The 20958-nt window shown below is 38.1% G+C and overlaps 1 protein-coding gene across 12 annotated transcripts in view; it reads right to left on the reverse strand.

Moving 5' to 3' along the window:
* NRXN1 (neurexin 1) overlaps nucleotides 1–20958 on the reverse strand; it is a gene marked incomplete at both ends in the record, with an annotated part of 666790 nt that overhangs the window by 199058 nt on the left and 446774 nt on the right. For all 12 annotated transcript variants that reach the window (XM_082302935.1, XM_082302936.1, XM_082302939.1 and 9 more), the window contains one exon: nucleotides 8128–8309. In XM_082302935.1, the coding sequence (XP_082159061.1) occupies nucleotides 8128–8309 (182 nt within the window). The remainder of the gene's footprint in view (nucleotides 1–8127; nucleotides 8310–20958) is intronic.

Raw genomic sequence — 20958 nt, forward strand, 5'->3', positions numbered from 1 at the left:
ACTCTGAGTCATCCAGAGCTCCCATTCTCCAAATAATGACAATGAATTCCTGTATTTCAGTCCTTCTTCATTTGGAAGATCAGCCAGGTTAGAGTGAATACCTCAATGGCTCTGCTGCTGCAAATAGTCAAGTATACTTTTAATCTTAATAAAGTTGCTAAAATGCCTGCTAAATTTTTCATCGGCACTTTTTATACATGGCAATGTTCTGGGAGAGTTGCTGCCAAGTTATTAAAATATCTGTAACCTTCATATGCAAGGATGCTGGTTAGTGGCCAGGGCCAGGAATTTTGAATTACAAGTATGTGATTAGATCATGATGGATCTAAAACATCAATGAGAGGATATAATGTTAACTAGGGAAGGTGGGAGGCAAGATGGTCTACTTATTTATCTGTACATCATAAACTAATTCTTGTGTCCTCCTTTCTGAAGCCAGAAGTTTGTTATTTATATGTGAAAAGCCTTGACACAAAGTGATATAACCCCTAATTCTGGCCACATGCTTATTTGCTCTGCTGTTGCTGCTTTTGTTTTTTAATTAAGCAGAACTTATCAATGGTTCTCATCAAGAAGTTCTTCCACGTGAGTACACCATACAGTCACCACCTGAGGTGACTCCCCTGTTCCTTCCTATGCCTCATTTCATGGGAAAGAAAAGGAATGTAATCCCTGAGACCCCTGGAGGTTTGCCACCTGTTTTCACTGGGGTTCACTGGGATTCACTGGGACTGCTGAATTTGCTCAACACACGAATTTGTGCTTGAGGACATGGCAGAAGAACAAGACAGGGCACAAGGGAAAGGGGAGAGAAAGAAAGAATCCTTGGAAATATGACTGGATGTAATCCATAGAGTACCGCAGAGCTTTAAAAGTGACTGTAAAAAATTAGAGGAGCTTTATGAAGAGGTCATGAGCCTCTTCAAGTTTGTGCTAATTAAATATGCTTGGTCTTGTGCTTGCCTTTCCAAAATGGTCCACTTGAGTTCTCAAAAATGCAGAGTTTTTGTTATTAATATAACATGACCTAGGCCAAACCCTCTCTATTCCTAATCTTGGTGCTTTTTTTAAGCTCAACAAGAAAATTAAGTTCCATGTTTACTTTCTCTCCTTGTGTCAGATCTAAGGTTCTATTTGTGCACAGTTTGCAACAGCAAAGTCATAAGAAGACTTTCCATCAAATTCAGTACCAAAGTTTTGGATCTTAAGCACTTCTCACAACAGATGGATTCAATTTACAGTGTAATCTTGAGATATGTGGGATCAGAAGGGAATTTAGAATCCATTACCTGGTCTGTACGATAATTTCATAAATGCCACGGCCACATGCAATTCTTTCAATTATTTTCAGATGATTCTGATATATGTGGGCCCACCAGAAGTGTTTTAAAGATCTACTCACCCTCAGCCAGGCTTCACACCTTTGCTAGAAGGAAGCACTTGAGGAGGTTCATCATTGTTGAGGGCTGGAGAACTGTGCCACTGACACGATGTTTTAGCTGGGAGCTTGGGTCCTACTGGCTGTGCAATTTTCTCTGGTCAAGGGGCTAGCAGGTGGTGACCCCATTACACAGCATGCTTTTTTGGGAAGGAAGCTTGTATTCTCCCAAAAGCACAAAAGGAGCAGGATGCATAAAGGAGTTATTTGCTGGATAGAGAGAAGTGAGAATTTCTATTGTATCCCAAGACAGAGGAAGAAAATGAAAGGAGGTGCCTCCCTCAAGCACATTTCTAGGCTGAGGAACCAGGCAATCAGCTGGGAGATCAGAGCTATCGCACTGGTACACTGGACCCTCCACAAAACATCAGGATTTGTCCTTGCAGTGCTCCATGATGGCAGTCACAGTCAAACTGCTCAATTACATCAACTTTACAAATTCCATTCATATTTTTCATACAGTTAGGTATCAGTCTGTTCTGTGCCAGAATTAGCACATTTCCATAACCTTCCCTCAGCAATTTGGCCTGTTTATGGCAAGAACAGACCACTGCTGCTCAATGCATGATTACAGATTGTGCAGAGTATTCAAGATGAGGCATTAACAAATAGCTTATATAACAAAAATCCTTTTCAGAACTTTTTAAATCTTTGTCTCTACTGATATAAAAGGATAACTGCATGGTTTCAAGGCATGAGTTGACCATCTCAGTGATTTATTTTCTTTCTGACAAAGTTAGATCTTTAACCTGATCACTGAGGTAAATGATTGCTGCATTTAGCACAAATTCCCTAGATTAATTCATTGCTCCCATTCTAATTAACTTAATGTTTGTGTGCATTGAATTGCATTCTCACCTGCCTGTCTAGTCCCATAAATGAATCTTTTTTGATTGCACTGGGTTTTTTTATTCAAACCCATAAGCAAGTCCGGAAATCCTTCTTCCACAGTAATTTTTTCAGTTTAAAGCTTAACATATAGTCTGGTTGCTGAGCTTTCTGTTCCTCAAAGAAACCAATCACTGTCCATAATAGTCAAACTTCCTATAGCATTTTTCATTCACATATATAAATGAAAACTAAATCACAAATAAATATCCCATCTATAAGCATAATAAGGAAATACCAAATACTAACAGAATTCTGGATTGGATAACATCAGCCTTATGAAATTTTCTTGTGCTTCAAGGTAGCAGAATATTAAAAATCACAACTGTGATAAACATAATGGTCCAAAGTCTTTCCAGGCTCCAGAGTGATCCCTGGTGCCCACTTAGTTGATACGATGATGACCTGGTTTTCAGAGGTGCTGACTATTTTCAGCTTCCATTGACTTTAGCCACTGTTGTGCATGTTCAGCACTTTTAAAACATCAGATTTCTGAATACTAGGTCTGCCCTTTTTTTCTTAAATCCCTTCCTGGATGTGAATAATTCAATTTTAAATTCATTACTGTTTCATGAATATACAAGCCTTCCCAAATCTTTGCTTTCCATAGGTACGTATATAATAATAAGGAATTCCAGATTTGAATGATGATTATTTGAAGAAACAACATTCTAGAAATATTAAACTCTTCCTGGGAAAATTAATTAGCTCCAATACAAACCACTAAAATCAAAGGTATTTTTATCATCAATCTCACTGAAAGTACATCCAGCTCTCTAGGAATTGATCCAAATACAACCAAGTCAATAAAAATCAATTGACTTTCCATTAGACATTAAACCCAAGAAGTATTCAACAGAGAATAACAAATGCATTTGTCTTTAGACATTGCAATTCTTCCTCTGGTACACTCAAACACAGAACTCTGATCCTCACTTGAGTTTTTCTCCTTCTGTTCACTTGAGGGAAGGTCATTATACTTGCATAAGTTAAAATTATCCATATTTTATGGATATGTACAATAAAGTCTAACAGAGTCAGCTCTTAAAAGCCTGGCATAGCAGAATACTGCATATGTATAACTAAGAGACAGAGGGAGAGGAGTAGGAAAAACTACTCATTTTAAGTTTGCTGAAAGTTAAAAAAAAACAAATAAAAAAATGTAATTTCCCCCATATATATGGTATGTAAATATTTGGGACAAAGAGCACAAACTGAGTTTATTCCTGATCCAAAACTCTATTTTCTGAGACATATCATCTTTCTGCTCCCATGGCTGTTCACCTCAGTCATTAATTGTAACTCTGAAGGCTTCACAAACACATCTTGAAAATCTAAGGATGATATTGATTAATCCATCATGCCAGTAATGCTACATCTTCACAGTATTTCAGGTTAATTGTGTTGTGCCTTGCATATATTGATACCATCTGTTTTAACCATATCATACTTTTTCAGGTAATGTGTTAGCACACCTTTTGAAGTAGTTTTCCATATTTTATCAACACAGTAATAATCTTATTGGTTGACACTTCCCCTAAATTGTTATTTCCTAGTGACATGAAATAGAATGAAACAAAAAATATCTACTACAATCTACCCTGAGCTTTATATCTTTTTATTTTGGCATGTTTTCTATATCCCAGGTATAGACATACTGTCACTATTCTCTCACTGGAATCACAGGGCATTTCCCCCCACTTTCCCCCAGAAGAGGGTTAGGACAACATTCAAAACATTGCCACATCTGCCTTATTCCTTATTTTAGACCTTTGAATGTTTCCTATTGGAATGATCACCACCACTTCACCTAAACCAGCAGATCCATACCTGTAAATGAGCTTAATTAGTACATCCTCACCCTGCTTGAGTTAAGAGACGTGGCCAGTTCAGCTTAAGCAGCTTGTGTGCTCTAGGCTGGGCGTCTTCTCTAGAATGCCAAAGCCCTATACTTTGAAATTCTCTGCTTGCCTTATCCTCCATACAGACTTCTTGTTCTCAACTTCAAAATCATCCATCACCATAAAAACAGCTGCTTTGTGCTCGGCAAATACTTTGATTTTCAAACAAATGACACAGACAAAGAAGACACAGAAACTGCTGATTCTTCCATCAGGCATACAAAATGTCGCATTTTGTTATGAAGTCTTTAATTTTAACAATGAAAGATGAAAACATGGCATAATTTATAAATTTTTTATAATGGCTGAAGTCTGTTGATGGAAATATATCCTTCTTCTCAAGCACAGCAAATACCCCTTGTGCCACAGAGGAGAATACCAGTTTTCTATGCTACCAGCATTGCCCGAAAGAGCAATATAATGGGACTTCTTAGCCCTTTGAGGTGGTATCTTTGTCTAACTTTGCTTTTTTCCTCACCATAGGAAAGCTAGAAATTCGAGGTAGCCACAGCACAGTGACTGTGGAAGACAATGACATTCGTATATTTGTACACTTCTGTTTCTAATGACTTGGGATAACAGGGTGGGAAGAGGAGTGGAGGTAGGAACACGAATCTCTGACAGAATTTCCTAAGGGCACTAGAAGTCAGACAAAAAGCTAAGTACAGGAGTGCATATGGTGATTTATTGAACATTGCATGAAAAGCTGCTGCCTTTTTCTATGTGACATGGAGATGGATGTGGACCATGTCATGAGAAGCAGAAATAAAGGAAGCTTGCCGTAATTATCAGAGCTGCCTGTCCATCTATCCATCAACAGGAGAGGAAGTGGCAGTAGGCTTTTAGATATGATATCTATTTCCTCTTGAACTAGATCTCCCAGCAGAGACAGCGCAGGAGACAACTTCCATAAGAGAAGTCAAGTGGTTGAAATGAAAGCTAATTACTGCATCTCTGGATGACTAAAACATTTTAAAATCCCTTTCCTGAAGTACCGTGATGCATATGTATCATACATATAAACAGTCCTTTATATTTGCGTTGCTACAGTACAGGTGGAGTTTTATAATAATCTGTCTTGGAATTTAAAATATTTGCACTGGAACTGTTAAACATCTGGTAGCAATGGAGACTACACAATTTTTAAAATGTTTCTCATAACAATGCTTATTTGGAGAGGTTTAATGATTACTTTAAATAAATATGTTCCCAACCTAACACCAAAGCTGTGATTCAGATGATCAAGCAGCAATTTTTAAAATCAGAATTTGTTATGAGCTTGATTTCATTATTAGGTTTACATTGTCTTTAAGTAAACAGAATAATAAAGAGGGCAAGCACACACTGAAGTACCATAATCTAACTTGTAATTTCCTCTTCCATTTCCAGAATGAAGAAGGTTAAGAGCAAGCTACCTCAAAGCTCCCAAGCACCCTCCCCAACACGCTTGTGAGGGCTATAATCTAAGTTTTTTTAAAGCAGTAGCTCCAAATTTTTTTACCACCACACACAGGTGAGGTATCCATGCACAGAGCATCTCAAGGTACACAGGCACTTATTACTCATGCACATTCGTGGCACAAACAGGTGAGTGGGTACATGCAAAAGAACATGCAGAATCAGACATTTCTCTCCTTCTAGTTTTATCTCCTTCCACTACCCATAGCATGTTTCTGGTTGTTTAGTAGATAAGACACTCCTAGTGGCATCTCAACATTGATGAAAGAAGGAAGTTTTCAATGACAAACCCCTCCTACTGTTTTTATTACAGCAGGTTTAACACAGTAGCTGCCAATATGAAAACACTTAGATCCAATTAAATATTTTTCAAATATAATGCAGACATAGACCTCCCTGTTTCTATGTTCTCTTCATTTTTGTAACTGTCATATCTCACAATGTCTTTCTGAGCTAAAATAGATCTCAGGTGAAATTCTCAGAAGGATCTGCAGTTCAACTGACTTTAATGAGATATATGGTCTTTGGTGTCACAAGTGCTTTTGAAAATACTGCCTTTCAACTTCCCTTTGAATACCATCCTTATTTGAATTAGACTCTGGGAAATTATATCCCAGTAGTTTTCCAAGCTTTATCTATCACTGACAACCCTTATAAAAGTCCTTGCCAAATGTCTTAGGATTTCAGGTCAATCCCTCAGTGTCTCCACTCTAGAGACAGACAACGCTGAAGCTGCTCTCGGAAGGTCAAACCTCATACCAGTGAAATTTCACACAGTTACCATTTTGCTCTGAAGCAGAGCAGGCTTAAGGGAGGTTCCCAAAGTCTCTTGCAAAGGCATCAGGGGGAGACCAGTATCACCTCACAGAGCAGGATGATAAAGGGCTTTTTGCTGCTTCACAGGAATTTCAATAGAACCAGTAAGGTATCATTTATCATTTTCCCCATCCCTATTAAGCTGGTAGTGTTTCTGACCATTGAAAACTCTCAATTATTCTTTTATTTTACCATCTGTTGCTACAGTATGGGTATAAGAAAGTTATTTGAGAAAAAGTAAAAGACTGAAAACCACAAACATTTATGAGCAGGCAGTAATTTTTGATCTCAAACTCATCATTAATGAGCATAATGTTTTAAAATAGAAAAATCATGGCTAGATGGAAGAGCAAACATATTATAGTTTGGATAGACTTCAGGTATAGTAAAATACCAAGGAAAACATTCCTTTGTATGTTAATGAACAAGAAAAAACTGTAAGAAGAAAGTAACTCTGTCAACCACGGAGTGTGCATTTGGTCTGAGATTGCAAATAAAGAGGAAAATGATAACAAGGCACCTGGTGTTTGGACAGCAAATATTTAAATTCTACCTAGCAACACAATACTTGCCTTGAAATATATAGGCTCTCAGTTTTTCTGGCACCTGGGAGAAGTTGCTTTGTTCACATTTTTAAACTAAGATTGCACAATACCAGCCAACTATTTTGTCTGTGTGATTCAATGTAAGACAAGGATATAGAAAACCTCTGAATTTTATTTAAGGTTTTCTTTCTGTGTTTATTTGGTCAAGCCAGTAAATAAATTTTTAAAAATCACCTTTGTCCACAATGCAAGAGTGCCTTTGCAGAAAAAAGGAGTCTGGGAAGATTGAATACCATATTTCCCTCTAATTTTGAAAATGATCACTGCTGAACGTTTTCTGAGGGTAAAAGTGTAATTGGTTATAGATCAATAAGCAATTTCATTCAAAAAAGAACTCAACTCTTCCTGAAAGTAGAGACATTCTGAAACAAAAATCAAACTAATGCATTAACAAAGTTCAGACTAATCTAAACAACAAAATTTTATACTGCCCTAGTTATGCTTTTCTCAATTGATCATTTATTTATGACGCCATAAAACTCCATATGCTTTCAATTTTGATTGCTAGTTCCTTGCTTTAAGGCAGCTGAAATTACTTTTTTAGACTTCCTAGCCTGACAGTCTTCCTTTCTGCTTACGATTTACCATCACAAAAGAGTGATGAAATCAGAGGACAAGTTCTAATACTAACAATAAGCACAGTCAGCTGTGATACACTGCAATTCCCCCATCAGATTCCAGATTAAATCCCCCAGGGTAAACATACTTTCCTCTGACACTGCTAAATTCTGTTCCATGTAATTACACTGCAATAAACTGCTCTATCTGTACAGGTATCCCACTATGATTTTTAATTGAAAAGCCATGAAAAGTAGCACTGCAGCAAATAAAAGGCATTTTGAGTACATCTGAGACCCTGTACAGCATCATATGCTATAAACCAGTATCATTTAGTTCACTATTGACCCCAAAAGGTTCATTAACTGCCATAATTACATTCAGACAAAATAAATTTAAACCCCACAAATGTAAGAACAACCAAGACAAGAAGAAATCTCCCGCCTTTGGTGCTGATACTTACGATATGCAGCTCTAAATAATCTCCAAGGCCAGTAGAACTGTCCACTCGCACCAGCACAGCCTCTTTTTGCACAGTGCTAAACCCTATTGCCAGTCTGTCGGCTCGAGTGCTTGGCCGGTCGTTAGGAGGCCACGTGTAAGTGATTTGTCCACCACCTTTGCTAAAGATATACGTTGTCCCCGCTGGAAAAAAAAAAAAAAAGAAAAAGAAAAAAAAAGAAATAAATATAATCAGCCCACTTGCACCGGTGCCAACCCACGTGGAAATCACATGCCCTACAAAAATCAGGTTCTCACATAGTAAATGGATTCATAATCTGTATTTCAACGTGAAGAGGTCTTTATCTCTAAAAATTATGCAGCAAGTGAAATATTAGTGGGTTTCATATTGTGCAATCAGCACAGAATATAACTTAATTGCAAATGAAACGACTTGAAATACCATAGCTCTGATTCAGAAATGCACATCTATTTGGAAGAGTTCTTAAACTTATGCTTGATGAACGTATTTCTGTGATGTGTAGAACAGGGACGAGTTAAACCAAATGCCTTCCTCAACTGGGCCTATGTGGAGAAATCAAGTAATTCCTGTTGCCTCATGGCTGACAAAAAAATTGCAGCTACTTATTTACACAGTGAAAATGATACATGATGGTGGCCAGCAGAGCAAGACGTTAACAAACACATACAGATAAGACTTTTACAGATCTGAGGTTTATCATCCTGTGACAGATGGGGATAACAAATGAAAACATGTCATGTCAGGACAAAGAGATTAGTCTACCATCTGAGTAAGCAATGGCTTATTTGCATAATTCTCAATGTATATCTTTTAAAAGTGGAAATCTTTAGACATTATATCTAGGGTGCACTTACAAAATCTATAATCTGTTTGAAACAAGAGTTGTAATCCAAAACCACTTAGCACTCAGGTGCTTAACTTCATCACCAGCATATTTCCTCAGAACTAAAATAGCAGCATATCCGGACATTTTCCATTTTAAACTTGTATCTTAACAACAGCAACAGCACAGAGCAGGCAAATTGTGCATGCACTTGATCTTTCATTGGAAAAGTCACTACAAGCTGTCCACTCCTTTCCCGTGAGGATAGGTCAAAGCTTAGGGAGATAGGTTAATGCATTGTAAACACAGATGTCTAGTTTTATTATCCATCCTAAGCTGTCTCAAAGTGTGGCTACTCTCTATTTTACTGCATTTCATCTATTTTTATTACATTTTATCTATCTTATTAAATAGAACAAGTGGGAATATTTTTAAACTAAAGGAGAAAAGACTTAGCTTCTATACCAGGAAGAAATTCTTTACTCAGAGGGTAGCGAGGCACTGGAACAGGTTGTCAAGAGAAGTTGTGGAGACCCCATCCCTGGAAAGCCAGGTTGGATGGGGCTTTGAGCAACCTGATCTAGTGGGTGACACCCCTGTCCATAGCAAGGAGGTGGAAGGGGGTGGAACTAGCTAATCTTTAATGTCCCTTCCAACCCAAACCATTCTGTGATTCTATGAAAAGTAATTCAGTTTATTTCATCCAATGTTCTCACTCTCTGCTTCACGTGTCCACCTAAGGAGAGAGTGCATAACAACATAATTGCAATTTTCTTACTTTCTTTCAAGGTTGACCAAAAATGCTGTGAGCATGTAAAGTGATCCAAAATCCCTTGAATCCGCAGACTTTTAAAGCCAAAGCCAAGAAGGACTGTACAGTTACACAACTTGTTCAACTCCCAGGTGTCTCAAAATCTTACTGTACTAGTGAGCAAGACTGCTTTGTGTCAGATGTAAAACAAAAAGGAGACCCAGTCTTTTTGAAAAGCTCCCCTGTATTTATTTCTAGCACCACTTTTCCTTTACAGAAATACATGCCTACAACCCTATCTATTAATTAGGGTTTTTTCCCAGTGCCATCAATCTGTAATAATTTATGGACTGTGCATAGCACTAAAACCACTGTAAATCTCATTTTATATTAATACACTTGTGAGATAGTTTCACTGTGCTTCAAATAGATTTGCTGGCTTTTCTCTTGATGCCAAAATACCAACCTGCACGTGTTTCAGGAAAGTTTGTCAACTTCTTCAGCAAAGACAAACACAATAGCAGGGCTGTTATTTAAGGTTTCATTTACACTCTAAGTAAAACCAGGTTTTATCTTTATTATAAAGAGTTTTGCATGAGTAGCGAAGACTGGGGCTGTGCCAGGATTGGTAATAGACATGGGCAAAGGTTTAGGAATGTGTGAGACAAAACCCTCCTCTCCTGCTCTCCCACCCTGGCTTTCCTCCTGTGCAGTGATTTAAAATGCATGATAATGTGCTGTGTGTCATTAATCTTCAGTTGCAATACATCCCAAAACAGAGATACATTAGACAGGTAATATCACTGCTGATGGCCCCCAAGTTCTCCTCTTTGCTGCTACTGTTGGCTTCAAACCTTCAACTGATGAGTTGGGACCTTCATGGAGTTTATGTCACTGTGGTGTCTGGAGTGAAAGGATTTGGTCTGTGTTGATGAAAAACTGAGGGCTTGACCCAAAGCTCATTAAAAACAGTGACAGCCTTTCTGTTGACTTCATAAAACATTGTGTCAGGTCACAAATGAGGTTCTTGTAAGTAACAAAAATGAGAAGGCTAAGAAAAAACAACTCCTTACACCTCAGTGTCACAGATGAAACCCGTTAGAATAGTACCTAAGATTTAAGTGGCAGTGCATAATTCTCCTTTTCTTGGTTGTAACAGATGTGTTTACCCAATTTAGAAGACAAAGGAAAAGCCTGCCAAGCACGGTGGAGTCATACTGAATACAATGACCCAGAAGTAAGTCTTCAGATCTGAACAATGAGAGGCTTTGCTGTCCTTATTCAGAGTGAATCTTTGCTGCATTTTTTTGTTAAATACCGCCCTTCAAATCAACCAGTGAAGAGCAATTCATTCCATACTGCTGCCGCATTGAAGCCAAGGTCAATGTCAGTGGAGCTGGATAAATCTAGATGTAAATCTTTAACTACACAGAATAAACATAAAAGTTTAAAAAAGTATCTTTTATCCATGAGAACATGTGGCTTATGGGTTTTATGACAAAACTTTCCCTCCTTTACAACTGCCCATTTTGTAGCTCTTCTAACTAACTGTGTGTCTGGTAAAAGACTAATTAATCCATGCTGATGAATACAGATCTGCCTCTGTCTGAGCTGTACAGGGAGTCACGTTCTTCGAATTTCCTGTATTAATTATGAAAAAAATGGGTCGGAAGCCATTTGAGAATAGATCCTCTGGTGTTTATATTTCAAGAAAGACAAATATAATAATGTAAAATTTATTACTCGGGGATTGATCTCAGCTTATAGCTCAACCTCCCATTAACTATTAAAAGCTAGAAACTCAGCAGTTGTTGGAAGAAACCTTCCTTACTACCCGTTTTGGATATGTTAAGAAACAACAGAGGAAGCCTAATTCACTTGCTTCATAAAGGCTTTTATGCTCTCTGACAAACCTTATAATGTCTCTTCCTCTCTTTCAGAACATTGTCACGAAACTCCAGTCATCTTCCTCTTCTCTCTTAGCTTGTGGCACTGTGTTGTTTGGGGTTTATCATCTCCAGAGAATTGAAAGCAGTGGAATTATAATGTCAAGAATAGCAATGCCATCAGCACAGTACTTGTAAGCAGGCAACTTTGTAACATGCCAGTTATATCTCTCAGCCACAGAATTTACTGCTTAATTCTTTATGCTTCCATGCATCTGCACAATGTTTAGGAAAAATGTCCACACAGCTCTTTGAAATTCTTACCCATGAAAGCACGGTTCCCATTGTAACAAAACGCCAGTGGTCAAGATACAGTAATGTTTTTTAATGGCCTGGGCCTCTGAAGTCCTATTTGTTTGCAAAATTCATCTTTATGAAATAGTGCATTCATTTTGGCACAGCCTGGCAGCAACTCAAGGACATCTGCTTACCTCTACAGTATTAAGCAGATAAATATTTTGTTTAGTACCCATTTACTGTATTTATTATTGTTTATGACTGCAAAGCTTTTCAATATTTATTGCTCTGAAGTCACATTTGATGTAGCTTAATAGTTTGCTCAAATCAACAACAAATCAACAGCTTTCTGCCTTCCTCATGTTCATTCCAATTTTGAGTTTAAGGTATATTGCACTGGAGGGTAATGTACATAATTCCATTTTTCCCGTATAATGTAAGTAGCATAATGTTTATTTTCAACATCCACATCAGGTTTCAGGTGCTGATGAAGTGAATGCAATGGTTTGATTGAACTCTGAACCCTAATAAACTGTGATTCCATCACATTCTGTGACTGAAAAACTGAAGACTGAAGGCTGTAAACTTCTGTAATGAAAACTATTAGCTGCACTTTCATTAATAGAAAAGCAATTTTTAACTATTATAAAAAATATGAAGGGTAAGGATTGCTAGTAACAAGAAATTACCCAATAATGTAATTTTCTTCTTTCTGTACCTTATCAGTACTTCATTCTGCGCTACAATGTGAATTCTCTTATTCCCATTGGTAAGTAATTACTTGCACTGATAAACCTGCTGAAACCAGTGAGACTGTTCGTGCAGGCTACTATTAATTACCAAGAATGAAGAATTTACAATATGAAAACATATATATATATATATACACACACATGATTGTCCAAACGTCTACATGAAGGCATTAATTACATTTATTTTGTTCAGAGGAGCATATAAATCTCCATTAATACTCGTTTTTACATATTCATCTACACATTTTCAGTCCGCACAAGCTGAAGTTCAAAAAAGTACACAAAATTTCTGTACATATATTTGTACAGATTTTCTAAGGTAAGTAAAGAAAGGAATGCTTCAAGCCAAAAACATGATGTGCTGGGGGAGAGAAGGAGAGGAGGGGGTTTCAAAATAATCCATTTGGTGGATTAAAATACAACCTTTCTGTATCGTTTCTTCCTAGACTTTGATGTGCTATTAATTATTTACACAGAAGGGAGAAAATATGCCACAGGGTTGAGGTGAGGAGGGTATGGCCATTAGGGTTAACCATGGGAAGGAGATGGAATGAGCTGCTGGAAGAAGTATTTCAAGCTAAGGACTAGATTCAACTGAACGTTTCCTGAAGGCATTCTCATACACTCTCTCCCACAAGTCTGGGCAGGAGCCTGAATATGGATTGTAACTGCTCTCCTGAAAGAGCAACATCAGCTATTTAATAGCAGGGGAGGTGTATTGCATGGGGAAAGAGAAAATGTTCAAATGGATTATTGCCTGTAGCCCTTCAAAGAGCTTGAGCCACAAGGGTAGGAATGAATGTCATATTTTCTGGCCAGATTCTCTTAGATTTGTGGATAACAGGAGCGTATTTATGATGTGCCTAAGCTTGGCAAACCTTGATAAAGGTTCAAAGGCTTCCTGGAAATTGGTTGCTACTCCAAACAATTTCTAGTTAGGTCCTTGAACCCATCTAACTGCATGTCCAAACTAAGACTGTTACAAACAGTCTTAACATTTGTCACCTGTAAGGTCACAAACTGCACAGCATAATTCCTCCGTAATTCCATTATTTCGTTCATTGATCTTCCCTTCTTCCAGAATAACTAGAAGAACACTCCCTGACCAAAGCACCATAGACAAAGATTGTTGCTGGGTTTTGTTATTAATATTGTCATTAATGACATCATCATCTCTCTTCAGGTAAAGATACCGAGGAAAATAAAGCAAATAGAAAACGTGTCTGCCTCCTATCAGCCTTTTATGGCACCCCCATTTCACTGTGCTACGGCTCAGCTCTAAAATTCAATGTTTCTGTAAGAGAGGCTGAAGCCACATCTTTCCAACACCTCAACCAACTCCATCAGCTGGAGCAATTCATTTAAAAAAGCCAACAAAGCAGTATCTACTACCCATTCAAATACAATTTTACATTGCATTATAGAACTCTTTCCAACACACTAAGGTGACCCTGATTTGCTTTATCAGGCCCTAAAAGACTTTTCATCACATTGCATCCAATTTTTCAGAGACATCTATAAACCAGTGCTGTATGTGGTTTATTATGTTCAGCTATCCCCTAAGAGCGCTCTCCAGGTAAAGGTCTAAGTGATAATAGAACCAACACAATCTCAAGTCACGCTGAGCATCCCGCCCTTTCCAGTGGCATTTGTTGAAGATTCAGGATACTAACACAGAAGCAAAGTTTTTTCCCCTCAGACCAAAGAAAACCCGCTAAGAAAACCACTCCTTTCTCTACTTCTTCTTTCTTACAGTCTATGGCTATTGTATTCGGGCAGTTGTTCATATTTTACCTTGCATGTAATAATGAAGTAGGTGAATAAATACTCCATTCCTGTTCTAAAAGTTTTTATAATTTAAATTCCCTAGTTGCTATCACGCTCTATTGATTTCAATAGGGTCACTAAACAACAAAACTAAAATTTGTGAGTAACACTGGTTCAACAAATACATATATCTATAAAGAACAACTCTGACACAGCATCAGTATTCCAAGTCAGCATCATTCTTAGCATCATAAATGACATAGTTAAAATAAAAGTTTCAAAGAATTCAAAGAATTTTCCAACTAGAGTGATTTTAATATTTTAAATCAAGTAGCATCTTACACCTCGAGTGACCCCATTGATTTAGATTAGATCACTTATCTGGAATAAGGTGCTACTCAGTTTGAGTAGGGACACTGAACTAAGAGCCTCAAATTGTGCTTAAAATGAATATAATTTTGAGAAGGACCTCAGCTAAGCAAGAGCCAGCTGAAAGGACTCCTAAGAGAAAAGAAATTAAGAGTATCTGTTCATCTGACTTATTAACAAAACATGAGTTGATTAACTGAATGTCAATGGACTTGATCGTATTAAGGCACTGATTCTGTAAAATTATTTTTATTAGCTTTGAAACATCCACAGGAAAAAAGTTTTGTGGTTTGTTGATCTCATAAATATGCTCACTTATACAAAAAATCACTATTTATTTTATGAAAGGATACAGTTTTTCTAACACAAATCTGACACAGAGTGATAAAAGAAAATTATTGTTCTTCTCCAGATTCTCTCAGTATAAAAATTTTATGGGCTGCCTATTACCTATCACTTTTCCAGTATGAATGCTTGTTCAAAATGAATTTGAAACATTTCTGTATGAAATATAAGGCAAGTAATTCCCCATTAGGCCTTGGACCTTTATGCAATGTAGATGGTTAGAAAATGATGTATTTTGGAAATTAAAGCCTGCTTTAAATGTCATATTGCACTCAACATGAAACATTTCAATCCATTATAACTCTATTAAAGGTAACAAGGATACAAGATGTCTGATTCTTAAAGCTTGCCAAAAAGTCAGATGGAAATTAAAAGCCAAATGTCTATAAATAAGGGAAGGTTTTATTCCTCCTACAACCTTGTCAACATATAGTTAAAGATAAATTTCTTGAACGCTGCTTACAGAAGTGGAAATTGTGTGGTTGAGAAACACATATGAGGAGGCAATGGATTAAAAAGTATTGCCTAACAGATAAAATGTAAAGGCATTGTCAAGGGAACTCCCCTGTCTGACCATCCTGGAGCCACTCTGGAGTCACCCTCACACCACCTGAGCTGGGACCGGGGCTGCTTCCCAGCTATACCCCCACACTCACACAGTCACACCAAGTCTCCTTCCCAGCTCCACCCTGGGCTTCCCATAGCAGAGTCCCAGACATCCAGAGCCTTAAAATAATTTAATCATGGAGTAATAACTAAGCAACAGAATAAGAAGATAAAATAATAGCTCAAGCTGGTGCCTTTGAGGAGGGACCGTGAGCAAAGAAACCCCTGGGCTTTTATAACCTCACAGCCCTAGTGTGCCAAAGTCTGTGTGGTCAGCTCCTGCTGTCCCTCAGTGTCTGGGCCACAGGTCCCCGTGCCCTCTTGGGCTCAGGGTCGGGTTCCTGGCCCTCAGAGCCCAACCTGCAGCTCACACTGCAGCTGCAACCTGAGCTACCTGCACTAAAGGTACTCCTCAACACCACTGTCAGTCTGAAATCAGTAAACTCAAGCACTCTCGAAGACAATAGGACTGTTCCAGTCTCCACACTCCTGACACCAGGAAAGTTCAAGGCCTAAACTTCAATTTCATCACAGTTGCAATCAGTTCCATCAAAATAAATGAACTGCACGTGCACTGATTTACTTCTTATGCCTTATTAGTTGTGCCAAATCCAAAATGAACGCAGTGAAGGGGCTGGTTAGTTGAAGTGATTTGTAACAGGATGCAGGAACTAGAACATTAACTCAAATACTATGCAGGTTGATAGAGACCAAATGTTGTCACCATCTGTTGGTGCCCTATGTGAAATCATTCAGTGGTTCCAGTCCAGGGACTTTACAAACTCAACAGACACCTGGCAAAAGTTAAAAATTCCCTAAGCCAAGAAACTTGAGTTGTTAGAGTTTCCAAGCTTGCTGACTCAGCTGGGAAGCCAGTAAGTTGAAGGCAGAAACCAGGACCTGAGCATCTCCCACATTAAGTAGTTCTGCACAGATGTCCTTATAGGCCAAAAACTGGTAAAACAAAATTAAATTTTCTCTGTATAGGAAAGGCAATGCTCTTTTCAGAGAAAGAATAATTATTTATAAGTCATTATTTCATGCAAAACATTAGTGCCTGAAGTTATGTTTTTATTCAAGCACCTACAGAAGTATCCTGATTCTCAGAAGTGTTATTGCATTTCTGGCAACCTTTAAAAATAACCCCCCCCTGTTCTTTAAATAGGGATCAAAACATTTGAAATAGCTGGCCTTAAGTCATTTAATAGTGTTAGAATGGACAGGAGCTCAGCTGCAAGTGCCTAGCATGCTTCTAGGCTAAAGTCTTTATTTCTTATTGACTTCCTTACTAATATAATATTCCAGCTATCCAGTCTTACATTAACTTAGTTATTTTTAAGTGACGTTTATATTATGTTCCTTGCTAAATTGTGCATCTCATAATTTAATCTTGAAAAATCCTTAGAGAGCTTTCTAAAGTAGCCAAAACTCGCCTTAGAAGAAAGGCATAGCGTGCTGAAAGTGAAAGCACTGCAAGCCCGCCAAAGTCACTGAAAAATGATCCACGCCCAAGGATGTCAGATGCTGGACTAGGATAAGATGTTGCTATTGCTTGCAGCAGAAGGATGGTACTGGCAACACTGCAACTTGCAGGGTTTGCTGAGAGGCAGCCTCTGCTGAGAATAGGTAATTGTATAATGGGCAGTGTGCACTGAAGTTTAATTTTGCTTGTTTGCAAATGCAGTGAAGAGTAAGAAGTTCTGTGCCATACATGCTCTCCTACTAATTACCCAACTACTAATACTTAGGAGACAAAATATTCTTGTGGCAACATTTCTGAATGTTTTTGAGTAGACAGACATGGGCTATAGCTCAAGGAAAATAGAAAGAGCTCAGTTTCTTAGAGATATTACATCCTGAAATGCAAAAATAGCAACCATTCTTCGTGTAACAAAAATGAAATAAAATGAAATGCAAGAGATGAAATCTTTGGAAAAACACCAGGCCTCCCTGAAGCACATGAATCCACCCCTGAAGCAGCTGTTCAGAGGCATCTCAGAAGGAGACCTGGCACAGAGAAGGACTGATGAGCAGGTTGCATACTGACTGCAGTGTTGTGGCACTGTACCATCTTCCTAATTCCAAGCATGAACAAAATTTCAGGATATTTAATTTGATATACAAATCAAGTTTTAAAGCCAAAGCTAGTCATGACCAGCATTATATGTACTCAGACCTCCAAAAAGTATTAGGTAAAAGAGGAACATAATATAAAAGTCACTGCTTGGTTGCCTCAAGAAAATAAGAACCAGGAAGCAGATACAAATAATACTTTATTTGGAGAGTTGTCCTAATCATTATCCCAAGGATTGACTTTGGGACATCAGTGTTTACTTACATTATCAAGACTGTGCACGAAACAAACAGTGTTTAATAGGTGTACACAGACACAGCTGTATTTGTACTTGACTCTTTAAGGTTATTAGACCATTATAATAAGAGTTAACAGGGGCCAGCCAGGTTGGGCCAATTCACTTCCTTCCCACTTCTTTCTGTTCTACTGCATAATAGATTTTCAATTGTGGCCTGGCACAGAAGCACTACATGCTTTGTCATTATGATAATTGCCATCATTCTTCTTTGCAAAGTCCTTATGCTGTTGTTTGTAAGCAACAATTCTCTGCCAGCTCCAGAGGATAAAGAGCTGCAGTGAAAAATATGCATGTTAATGCTTTGCACTGCGTTACACAGTTAAGTAATTAGAGAGTGTGGTTTAACCACTGGATTCCACAACAATGTTTGGAGAGAACATGACAAAAGAGTTTTGGGCTCTGAGCTATTCAATCATCTCCCCAGGGACTAACTCAAGTGTTGGCTCTGACACTCCACATGCCAGTGCTATCAGCTATAACTTAATTCACTTGCGTATGCAAGAAAGGTGAGCAGTTAATCACCCTCTGAAGACTAACCCAGCTTAATTAGAGCAGTGATTTTGTGTAGGCCACTCTCACTTCCTAAGGTCTGGCTGCAGAAAATTACGATTGCTTTTAACATTCTGAAGTGAAGATCAGCATTCAATAGTTTGGAAAGCCTTACTTTAGCACAGTACTTTACAGTAACGTACACAAAGATGTAAAGAATACTTCACAACTGTAAGTAATACCAACGCATGTGGAAAATCATTCTGTGAAGAAATGTGCTCAGAGATAGCTTATTGAAAAATGGGTTTTCTTATAAGTATGCTCAAAAAACCCCAACCCAAAGTAAAATAGAACATTTCCCAAGAAAAGAAGGAAAAAACGTTTTAAATACACTAAACACTGGTCCTGCAGAATGAACTGCAGCACACTACTTGGAAGTTTTGAGGACCCCTGCACTACAGTATTTTCTTGCAGCATTTCTGTAACACAAAACATATTTCTAGGTATGTTTCTGCATCTCACACAAAGATTGATTCTATTGAAGACACACAAATATTAAGATAGGGATTGCATGCTATTTGACTTGAAATTTGTTAAGTTAAATTTTAAAAGTCATAGGAAGGTTCTCTGCCTATTCATGTAAGGAACATCAATCAGAAATTAAGAATCATTATTTCAATGCAGAAGGTTTTGTTCGTATCCTGATTAGCTCTCAAAGGACACTACCTACTCACATGCTGGAGTCTCAGTAAGAAGGCTATTCAATGAGAGGCTGGCTTTGTGATGATATTGCCAGCATTTGTAATAACAATGCAACCTAAACACCGAAATTAAACAACAGAGTAGTATTTTTGGAATACCCTGCTGTTCTAAAGTGCATTGTGAATATTAACATATTCCAGTAAATTAGTTTGCACTCATTATCATAAGCAATTACTTACTGTTTAGATGCTGCTGATATTAAATTGGCAAGCAATTTGCAAGAACTGATACACAGCATAGAAAACTTTTCAAAATTCTAACAGTATGAAAAGACAAGTGTCTCTAGTAACACAGTCCCTTACATACAGATGTCTCTCTCTAAAAATTCTGTGAATCTCTTCCTATCAGTTATCTTTTTTCAGCAGCAAGTGGATAACTAACTACCTGAGGCTCTGTGACAAACTCTTTATAAACTTTGTTTTGATTCTGTCGAGTAAATCATAATACCTCAGGCCAAATGCGACAGTAACATCTCATTCACACCGAAAAAAGAAAGTGTTTTCATGCTCATTTTTGAAAATAATAGTTTAGAAAGTATATCAATGTGAAGTTCAGTTCTTTGCTCTCAAAGCTATTACTTTCCTGATATCACACTGTCAGATGGTGAGGGTAAATCAACACTTTTGTCCTCAAGATACAGCCAGGAACAGAACAAGGCATGGAAAACCTGTCCTGCTTTTAGCAATAGTGACAACATAAGCCTATTTCTCTTCAGACCAAGAGAGCAGTAATCCCAAAGGAAATAACCTCAAAAATAAAACCCCAAGTTAGGAAAGAACCAGGACTACTTTTCTGAAGGACACCTAGTGAATGTGACAGACATTCCTAGCCCAGTGTTCTGCTTAGCCACAGAAAATGTGCAGATCAGGTAGCGTAAGCCAAAGAGCTTTGTGGGAAACCTAAAATAAGGGGAACAATTTGCTTTGCTCCTTAGTTTGCATCTTGGCCCCAAGTTTCAAATGAGAAGCACTGAATGTCTTTTGGCTTACATGACACCACTGCTCAGGTTGCTCCACACGCAGAGATCATGCCAGAGCACAGCCAAGGATGGGGACCGAATGGAAGGGTGTGGAATAGCTCTGCTATGGGGCACTTTGTGCCAAAGTCTAGTCGGCAAGGTGGTGATCAGCCAAAGGTTGAACTCAACAATCTTAGAGGTTTTATCCCCTCAGGGTTATCCCTTCCCCTGAGTCAGCCTGCATAGTCAAGGAGCAAAGATCCAGCTGCCAACAGTGCTATCAGCCCTCAAGGACCTCCAAGGTGTCCCTATAGACACAGGATGGGCAGGTTGATCCTTATGCTCCTGGTGAGCTGAAAGACCTCAGTATAGCTGAGTGGAATTTCAGTCCCATGTTTCAGTAAGACACTCACTAATCCTGATCTGGTAGGATTAAGCACCTATTGAAACCACAGCCTCAGCTGAGGGTGTGAGACTGCAAACTACTTGTATGGATATTGTGCCTATCTGTTCATGCAAAATTGCTTTTAATTCAACTGTGAACCTTAACAGGGACCTTGGGAATCCAGCATAACAAACAAACCACAGTAGTTTAAGTAATTCCCAGAATACATTTCTGAAAGCATAACTTGT

This window comes from Coloeus monedula (genome assembly GCF_965178545.1).
Source record: "Coloeus monedula genome assembly, chromosome: 2".
Taxonomy (NCBI): domain Eukaryota; kingdom Metazoa; phylum Chordata; class Aves; order Passeriformes; family Corvidae; genus Coloeus; species Coloeus monedula.